Source organism: Homalodisca vitripennis, chromosome 3, assembly GCF_021130785.1.
Source record: "Homalodisca vitripennis isolate AUS2020 chromosome 3, UT_GWSS_2.1, whole genome shotgun sequence".
Taxonomy (NCBI): Eukaryota; Metazoa; Arthropoda; class Insecta; order Hemiptera; family Cicadellidae; genus Homalodisca; species Homalodisca vitripennis.
In genome coordinates, this window is record NC_060209.1 from 32,303,482 (window position 1) to 32,314,609 (window position 11,128).

Below are 11,128 nucleotides of genomic sequence, written 5' to 3' on the forward strand. Positions count from 1 at the left end.
CAATGCGGAATACAGCAAATAGTAATGATAAAATATTGTCATGTTATAGACTAGTACATGGTGATATTTTTTTGTCAACTTTTATTTTGTACAAAAAACATTATGTTTTGAAGTTTTAAAACAAGACTTTCTGTTTGAAAATATTTATTTATGAGCATTTGTGTATAAAGAGTAAGAACTCAGCTTAAAAAAAATTGTAAGTCCCATGGTTTTTTTATAATTGGTTAAACAATTGTACTTATTTAAAAATCATTAAAACGTGTGGCAGTGTAGGAAAGTTGTCAAAATTAGGAGGTTGTAGTGAAAGTGTTAATATACCTTTATCGTTATTAATATAATATTAATATTTGAGATATAATTTAGTTGAGATTACTTCAAGATCAGGTTAGAATCAAAGACGAGAGTGTAGATTGTCATGTGTATCTGGTGTGGACAACAAAATTAAAGCTTCTTTAAAATTCAAGCTTTGCTTTACACTTTATACCCTGAACCATTAATACGTGTTTCAGCATGTCTCCCTGGAGTGTTTTTTACATTTTAAATTATTAGTGTTATTTCAGCAAGTATGTTATAAAATCATACTATATATAATTTTAAAGGTACAGATATATGCTTTTTTAATGTATACAAAATAAATGTATATAATGTACATAAAAATATACAAAAATGTATATAAAATGTTTGCTGCCAAGCTTACAAAAACCTGTAAAAAAAAACTGACTGCTCAACTAACAGTAATATAATAAATAAATCATTACAACAAGGAATTTTTCCAGCTCAACTTAAAATTACTAAAGTATACCCACAGTACATAAAGGGGCCAGCCACGGAAACAAATAGTTAACCGACCTATTTCTATTATACCAACTTTCCCTAAAGTTATTGAAAAGATCGTCTTGGAACAGCTTCTAAACTTTTTTGAGCGACATAACCTGCTTACTCATCAACAGCATGGATTCTCAAAAGGCAGATCAACTGCAACTGCTCTAGTATAGTTTGTAGAGCACATCATAGACAAACTAGAAGAGGGCTGTGTTGTTACCAGTCTGTTTTTAGACTTCAGTAAAGCATTTCACTGCCTCAATCACAGCTGTTTAATAGAAAAACTGAAAGCACTAGGTATAATCAGCAAAGTGGTTCCTTAGCTATTTGAGTGATAAAGAACAGCTTGTAGAGCTGCAGCACACCAACAAAAAAGAACAAGAAAAACAATAACAATAACAGAAAAAGTACAATCAAAGCCATCCCATGTAAAACCAGGAGTACCTCAAGGATCGGTGTTGGGATCAGTATTATTCCTTCTACTGACTAATGACCTGCCAACTCATCTACAAGGAATCTTTCAAACAGTTATGTATGCAGATGACACTGTCATTACAACCACAGGAAACAATAAAGAGCAAACATTAATTGGCACAGATATAGCTTTTACTGCTGCTAAAGAAAACTGTATTCCTAATCACTTGGTCCTTAACAAAAAAATGTTTACAAACCAAACAAAGTCAACAAGTAGTAGGAAAGGACCAAAGGCAAGGATGTAGATATAGGAATAACTGGTAATGATTTTAAAACTAATAGAAGGTACCTTGGCATTGTAATTGACTCCAATTTATCTTGGAAGCTACGTGTAGACCAACTGTGCAGGAAACTCTGCTCGGGAACCTATCTTCTGCGTAGACTCAATCAAGTATGTATTCCAGACGTAACAAGAACTGCCTACTAAGCCTTTTTTGAGCCTCAGGCAAAGTACAACCCTGGGCATCAGTCACGCTGTTGAATGAGACTGTCTCCATCCTGGGTAACATTTTAATATCTAAGTTTCCTGTTTGCAGATTGCCAGTGAGTGGAAGCTAGTGTTCTACTTGTGTGCGGCATGTTATGTGATGGGTGCAGTGGTGTACGGGCTGCTAGCCTCAGGCAAAGTACAACCCTGGGCATCTGTCACGCTGTTGGATGAGACTGTCTCCATCCTGGATGACCAGTCGTCCACTGAGGACCTGTTGTCGGTCAACTCTACTCACCGTGCCACACAAGAGTGATACAGGGAGATCTCTAGTCAGTAAGAAAGTAACTAATCAATTTCTCATGTTGACTTTTTCATAGGGAACGCTGATTTAAATTTTAGTCAAATTATTGAACTGAATAGGTTGTCTGTAAACGCAATAGGTTCATTTTAATCATGCGTTTTTTAAATTTTGAAATGCATTTAATGTCTATCAAACAGTCGAAACACAACAGTTTAACTACTATATCTTAAAATAAGGTTTTATAGTTGAGGAATTAATTTTTAATCCATTGACTACCAATTAAAATTGAAATAATTTTATCTTCATGTACTGAATTAATTTTTCATTCTGCAATGGAAGTTGATTTGTAGGGGCTTAGGTCATTCAAACACATTAAATACCATATAACATGTTAAAATTGTATCTTATTAACCTTATATTTTAAGTATTTAGTTGCTTAGCAACAATAGAATTTATACCAGATCTACCACTAAAAATAGAATTATGGATCATTTGCTTGCCCAAGTTTGAAGATTAGGCCTTGTCCCATAATTTTCCTGAATTTTTTCATAACCACTTTCACTACTACTTTCACTCAAAATGTTGTCAAGAAAGTTACAATCACTCACTTAATTTTTACTTTCATTAAGTATGTTCTATACAAAGTTACTAAAACTTTCGATAAAGATTTTGCCATAATGCGATTCCAGACGTCAATAACTAAAACAAACAATAAACTGATGAAACAGTAAACAACAATCGATTTCGAGGTAATCAGCCAGCTTCATAATCGAACATTTTATATTTTAACAGACTTTTTAACAGATATAATACTCGACAAATGTCAAAATAATTGATTGCAGGAATACTATTCGACTCCAAAATTACAACAGCGTGACGGTCTACAACTGATGGGCAATATATGTCATTGGTAGCCAGTGGGTTAACCTAGATCTAATTTTACGTTAAGTTAAAATATATGTGAATGTTGACTTTGTTAATAATTTTTAGGATTGTAAAACCAAACAAATAGGAGGTTGAACAAATTTAGTAGCATGAATTTTGCATTCCACATTATAGTTTCATTGAATGTTATGAATGTTCATTGAGGGGGAGGGGGAGGGGTATAGAACTCTCCAAAAAAGCCCTAAAATGTATTTTTAATATACCTGCAACAGCAACGCAACTTGTTTGAAATATAAATAAAATTTAGAATTATTCTGTACCCCCTGTTGTGGTCTGTCTCGAATCAAATTCATCTCCCCCCAAAGCCAAGTCTTAGGTACGGCACTGAACTAAAGCTTTTAATTTCATCATGTTTACTTTTTTTAAATTATTTTGATTCTGAAAAATTATATTAGAAGATTTAGTTGCAAAGCTGTAAACTTGTTTATTTTTTCTTCCGAAATAAATAATACAATAGAGTATTATTAAAGAACATCTATTTCAATATCAGCTGCTTAGGTGTAAGATGTTTGAATTAGTGTTGTCTAATCCATACTGAACCTTAAGTATCAAATACAATAGGCTTCCATTACGCTTTTAGTCGAATCTTCATAGCTTTAGATCATTCCATCTTACCTATTTAACTGTATATAATATTTCTGTAAATGTTTTCAAAGTGTGAGAATTTAAATTGTTAAGCTATTATTATTATGGTTCTTTTCATCTTGACAGTTTTATAATTAGTATATTTTTATAGACAAGAAAACTACTATTGTGGTCAGATTTCACTATTTTAAAATTTGCTATCTACCATCTAGACATAAGTTATCTCTATATGCTGTGTTTAAATTATATGTAATAATTTAGGCCTATAAAACACATGTTAATAGTATAGAAACTAAATATACATGCACTTTGTGAGTGAAGTTTAATGTTCTTATAGCTTTATTTTTTACATTTTAAAGCAGAGCCTATTTTACTTTGATGGTTCTAATTTAAGTGTGACTCTTTCACTCAATTGTATATGGTGAATGTTAATTTAAATAGGTTATATTATGACCAATATAGGAGTAACAGATTTAATGGTTGGCAAAAATAAAAAGAAGTCCACATCTTCTCAGCTGATTTATTAGAAGTACAAATTTCAAAATTAAATTAAGTTAATTTGAACAATTAACTAGTGCATTTGGAGGGCGGAGATTAATAAATTGAGATTTTAAAGTATTAGGACATGCAGTATATCTTTATCTGAGTTAATTTTGAATTTTGTACATTTCACTATCAACTGATTATTCACTAAATTCGTATTTTTTAAATTTTAGTAGGACAGTCATTAATTTATTAACACTCCATGGCTGTCCAATTAACCAAGATAATAAACTAACGGCTATGACATGGTACTTCCAGGTTCAAAACAGTGCTTTATTATGCAATGAGTTATTTAGTTTTTCTAGTAATTACAGGCATACAGCCATATTCATAATATTATTTCCAGAAAGAATAACTCCTCAGTTAATCCGTTCTTCTCCAAAAATTAATTGGAAGTTCACTGTACCTATATTACTATTTTGAAATATATGAACATGTTTGTGACAAAGTGACTCACCAGGTGGACCATGGTCCTATTTTTGGGAACAGAGTGACCCCACTGGTTGTGGTAAAACCACCTATTACAAATGTTCATTGTGCCCCACAAGTGAATTAAACAAAAATTGTTTTCTATTATTAAGTACAGTTATGGAAATGTGTTTGCATGCAGCCACTATTAACCCTAGAATGGTAACGCCTTTTTGCCACACATAAATGGTAACGCGTAGTCTCTCAGACTACTGTAGGGAAAAAATTAATACAAATTTATAAAAAATTAAATTAAAATTAAATTTATTTACAAATGACATTATTTACATCTTAGAGGTCATGTTTCCTGATTTTTGTTGATTTCAGTCTTTATTGGAACACTTTACACACAGCATTCCTCGGTGCTCCAAGCAAATATGCTTATAACATTTTGTGCACTGGAATCGAGTCATTCTCCATTTTTTTCGCTGGGCAACACTGCACAAATCTTCTGTTCCTGCTTCTTCAATAACATTTTGAGCCTCAGATGTTGATGGGCCAACGACATCTTCAATGTTGTTGCGTTTGAGATTCCTTGATAAATTTGGCAGTTTTTGTCTTCCCTGAATGTGCGGAGTTGTTAGTTCAACACATATTTCTTTAGCAAATGCCCTTCTTGTCATTGGTTTTAATTTTTTTGATAATGCCTGATGGACATAAATAACAAATGAGTTGATCAAAATGATCAAAAACAACTTTTCATCATGATCAATTTCTTGTTCATCACAATCACTTCCCTTCGTTCAAGTTCAAGATAGTATTTCTCTTATTTCAAAACTAGTGTTCAGTGGATCAGCCCATGGTTAGTTGACCATCCACGATAAAAATTATCACAAAAACTAACACTACATTCGCTTTTTCATAATATTTACTCAGGAACAAAAAAGTAACATAAACGGTAACGCGTAGTCTACCAGACTACTATGGTCTCACTGAAATTAACTAAGTGAATGAAACAAAATGAAACCCTAACCAGCATTGACCTTGGCTGGCAGGGGGAAGGTATTGGTATTGGGGGGTCGGTTACGTCATGCACCTGCCACCTGGACCGGTTTTTATAGCTTGCGTAGTCTGAGAGACTACACGTTACCATTCTAGGGTTAATCATATCTGAAACATTTATTAATTCAAACAAACTCTCCAATAATGTAGTTTTTATTTTTGTGAGCCTTTCATACTCAATGAGTACATCTTCAGACTCACACAACTGAATAAAAGTAATAATAACAATAGGAACATAAACAATTTTGTACTAAATAAAAACATATGTCATTAAAAAATACAAAGAGGTAATATTCTATGACAGCACAGTATGTTATATGTATATATATAAAAATAAAGTTTATATTTAGTTAAATCAAATAAAGTAACGGTGAATTTTGAAAAGGTCCAGGTTCGTTGTTTACCAGATTATTTTGGTTCTTTTTTATAAAAATTGTTTTCATATGCATCAAGGAATTTTTTATTTTGTACTTCTTTTAATAATTTTGCGTTTGAAAAAGAGTGTCCAGTTTGAAGTGCGTGTTTTTGCCATGGCTGATCTTTCTTCCTGTTGGTATTTTAAACATGCCCTATGTTCCTTAACTCTTTGTTTTAACTTTCTTTTCGTTTGGCCAATGTAATTTTAAATCACAAATTGTCACAATTAATTTGATAAATTCCAGATTTTTCTTCTTCATTAATTTTATCTTGGGATTTCCTAATATACCTTTAATTTAATTTTAGAATTTGGAGATACATTAATATTGGCATGTTTCTTAAAACTTTTAGTAATATCTTTAGATAGATTGTTGTAGGAAACAGATATCCATTTTTCAGGTTCTTTACTTTTGATTTGGTATAAAGTTGTTCTAGAATTTCTTTCAATAATTTTCTTTTTCTTGTTTATCATATTGTCAATCATGTTAGTTTTGTAGCCATTAAATAAAGCAGTTTCCTTATTTTAATGGCTACAAAACTAACATGATTGACAATATGATAAACAAGAAAAAGAAAATTATTGAAAGAAATTCTAGAACAACTTTATAACCAAATCAAAAAGTAAAGAACCTGAAAAAATGGATATCTGTTTCCTACAACAATCTATCTAAAGATATTACCAAAAGTTTTAAGAAACATGCCAATATTAATGTATCTCCAAATTCTAAAATTAAATTAAAGAGTATATTAGGAAATCCCAAGAATAAAATTAATGAAGAAGAAAAATCTGGAATTTATCAAATTAATTGTGACAAATTGTGATTTAAAATACATTGGCCAAACGAAAAGAAAGTTAAAACAAAGAGTTAAGGAACATAGGGCAATGTTTAAAATACCAACAGGAAGAAAGATCAGCCATGGCAAAACACGCACTTCAAACTGGACACTCTTTTTCAAACGCAAAATTATTAAAGAAGTACAAAATAAAAATTCCTTGATGCATATGAAACAATTTTTATAAAAAAGAACCAAAATAATCTGGTAAACAACGAACCTGGACCTTTTCAAAATTTCACCGTTACTTTATTTGATTTAACTAAATATAAACTTTATTTTTATATATACATATAACATACTGTGCTGTCATAGAATATTACCTCTTTGTATTTTTAATGACATATGTTTTTATTTAGTACAAAATTGTTTATGTTCCTATTGTTATTATTACTTTTATTCAGTTGTGTGAGTCTGAAGATGTACTCATTGAGTATGAAAGGCCTCACAAAAATAAAAACTACATTATTGGAGAGTTTGTTTGAATTAATAGATAATTTCCAATAAGAGAAGAGCTTCAAGAATGTATATCTGAAACATTTAGAACTACAGTAACAGTAGCACTAATTTAAAACCATAGAGAGCAAACAAATTAATGTGTATGCTTAAAATACAAAAATTTTACAACTAACCATTTTTTGCTTCTTTAGTTCCAAATTTCAATGCCAAGTACTTTTTGATAAGATAAACACCTTCTTGGGTATGTTCCCAGGTAAAAAATTGTGACCCACCCTATTGTGACCATTTGGCTGTTTCAGGTTTATTAAACAGCCAAAACATCCTTAAATGACATTTATTGTCAAGTTTTATCAGTGATAACATATTTATGTTTATCATTTAAAAAAGTACTTGTGTTCTTGACATTTTTGGACATAGTTGCTATATTACTTTGGAAATAATGATACTTTTGATCGTTGCTAACTTTTAATGCTAAGAACAATTCTAGCACTGAAATTGAATCAGTGTAACATTCATGTTATCTGTTGCTAAGTAGTAGGCATAAGTTAAGCCTCACGTGCGTATCAGTTAGGTTGAAAAAATTAGTTTCGTTGAAAAAAGTGTGTGATTGGATGCGTTCATATCATGAGTGTTAACTTAAGTTGTTTTAATTCACAAAAAACCTGGATTTTATTTGACAAAATGTTGCTTTAGAGACACCAATACTTATATATTCAATAGGCTTTGTTCTTAGCTCTGATTATTTCTTCCATTTTACAAAATATTAACATAACAAACTATTTATATCTTAGAAACATATAAATAAATGTTCGTGGAGGTGGTTCATGTACGTTCTGGTTGCAACAGAAAGATACTTGGAGTTTGAAACATGCATCAAAGTTTAAAATAACTTTGTTACATGTTTTATTCGTCGAAATACTCTTGTTATAAACTTTTAATTTTAATCCTTCTTGGGATTAAAGTTAATAATAGTAACCATAATATTATTTATGGTTTTAAACATTATTTTAATTTTGTGGGTGATTAATTGATATTGCTTTCAGGTTTAGTAAATTATTAAAAAATTTTGGCATTTTGCAATTTATAATACTGCGTTGTTAAAAAAATAATATTTTCTTTAACACATATGCAACAATGTGTACACCATCGGTACATGCAACCTTTCATAACTGCCATCATGTACCCGATTGGGTACTCACTGGGTCTTTGTAAAGCACATAGTGCGCCGGATGGGTCACATGTCTAGCTTTACTTATGTGTGAATTATTGTTTGCCTGTCTTGGTGGTGTGTGAAACCGCGCTTCTTCAGACTATTGTGTACTCCATCGAGTGCACTATTGCTCAGATTTTTAGGGAAATTAATTTTTTAGGTACCCCTTGTGGTACACGGAAAAACATTAGAAAATCATATTGAGTTTTTTTGTGTAAAATTATCAAGCACACGTGCTCTTCTTGTTACACTTAGATGTTTAATGTAAAAAAACTATTACGGTTTTTTGTTATTATTATTATCAAAAAATTCAACAGCATATAAAAAGTCTGAAAATCAGCCATTGTCATGAACCTGTTAAATGTAAAGGTCACAATTATTTTATGTTGGACGTTTAATGTAAAAAAAACTATTACGGTTTTTTGTTATTATTATTTTTATTATTATTGAAAAATTCAATGGCATGTATAAAAAGTCTGGAAATTAGCCATTGTCATGAACCTGTTAAATGTAAAGGTCACAATTATTTTATGTCAGTGGTTCTTCATTGATAAAAGTTACACGCATTTATTTGAAATGGTCCAAATTCATTTGGTCATTTTTATTACTGTTTTATACTGTACTGGCCATATGTATTCTGGAGGATGAAATATCAGCTTCCAAATAGCTGTAGCAATTTGTGTAGTAAAAGTAGTTTTAAATAGTTTTATGTTAGTAGTGGCCTAGACAGAGTTTTCTGTCTTGTTTTCTTTATTGTAATGGAATATTTGGTTCAACAGTAGGTTTTATTTTCAAACATTATTGTAAACCATATTTAGTTTTGTTATTATTAAATGAATATTACATAGCTTTAGAAAACTATAACCTGAAGGGATATATACTTAACCCTTTTAAGACCACTTGTTTTCACATTTTCCATGATTAAAAGACTGTCAGTTTTTTACAGAATTAAAATTGAGAGAGATATCATTTAAAGTAGTATAGATACATAAGTAATTTTCTTTTCCAAATATTTTTCTTTCAATAATCAAGGGAACAAAGAAGATATGTTTCAGTATGTATGTTTCTTAGATATGTTGTTGAATAAAAATTTTCCACCAACGTCTTAAAAAATATTTTGTTTAGTTAAAAATTGTTGAAATTATTACATATAATTTAACCCAAATTTATAGTAGTAATTACAGATAGAAAAAATATTAGTATAGTAAAGATTTAGAATTGTGAGTCGGCAAGGAAAATTTCAATGAAGGAATTAATTGATTTTCTGTTCTTATTCAAATAGTCATATTAAAACACAGTTATTCATTGTAAACACACTAAAAACCTGTAAACCAACTCTGTACTATACAGCTTGCAAGTCACTTTAAACAACACATAAGCTTCACCAGGTGTCATTCATGCATAACGCACAGGCATTGCTAGCTGCACACATTTGTCTCTAAAACCGCAGCTTATCATTCTGAAACACAATAATTTTTTGTAAAGCCACAAAACTAAACTAAACAAAACAAACGCAGCACAACGTTACTCAATTCAATGGCTGCCTGTTGTAATCAGATATTAATAAACTTTATTTTGCTACACAAAGTACGTAAATATTGCTGCTTAGCATTTGTAGCCTAAAAGAGAAAGTAACCACATATAGGTGGTTAAAAAGGGTTAAAGTGAAATTATTTTAAAATTTTATTGCATTTCTATGTTAAAATAAAAGACAGAAACTATGTTTAACTCCTTAGTTAGATATACTCTAGCAGTGATGTAATCAAATCAGCCATTGAAAGGTTAACATTAATGTCTAGTCATAAATCTAATTTTATTAAATGTATATGTTAGAAGTATTTTCAGTAGAGAACTAAATTTAAAAGAAATGATTACTGTTTAAAATGTCAATTAAAGCCAGTGTTACATTGGAAACAAGTAAAGTGAATGAAATTATTTAGGAAATGTATAGTTTTTCTATATATTTATAATTCAGTGCACTTATTTTGAAGAAAATTTATACCGGAGAGAAATACTCGTAACAATTGTAGTTAATAAAATATATTAATTATATATACAAAGAGCCATAATACTCTGAATGCGGCCGTCAACCTGCTGTGACCGTGCCAACGGTTTTTCCTACATCTTTGGCTATGGGTGCTGGTTGCATACAATACCAAAAATAAGAATTGCGTGCTAATTAAGAATTTCTGATTGGCTTAGGCTTTAAACATCTCTGCACTTGTTCTTGGATTGTGCTATATAGTTTTCTTCCCATATACAGGGTACATTATGAAAGTATGCACATCTTGTAAGAAAAATAGATTTATTCATCCGATTGTTGAAAATGGTTAAAATTATTCAAAATAGTCTCCTCATACATCAATACACCTGCGGAGATGAATCTGCCATGCCTGGAAAGTGCCCTGAAACTCCTCAACTGTAATGCCTCTTAGGAACATTGTAATGTGAGCTTGGAAGTTTTCCAATGACTCCCAGTGCTTTCCCTTCAGCTCTCTCTTCATTTGGGGAATAATAAAGTCATACGGAGCCAAGTCAGGGCTGTAAGAGAGCTGGGCCACCATGTGGGTCTTGCTATGGGTCAGGTAGTTGATAACACTGAAAGGCTGTGTGGCTGGGGGCATTGTCGTCTTTGATT

General features: G+C 30.9%; 1 protein-coding gene across 1 annotated transcript in view; it reads left to right on the plus strand.

The window, feature by feature from the left end:
* The window catches only part of LOC124356776 (sialin-like), a 31,501-nt gene extending 27,434 nt beyond the window's left edge, over positions 1-4,067 (plus strand). The window contains exon 11 of the mRNA XM_046807973.1: positions 1,833-4,067. Coding sequence (XP_046663929.1) covers positions 1,833-2,039 — 207 coding nt within the window. The 3' untranslated portion in view covers positions 2,040-4,067. The remainder of the gene's footprint in view (positions 1-1,832) is intronic.
* The last annotated feature ends 7,061 nt before the right edge of the window (positions 4,068-11,128 follow it).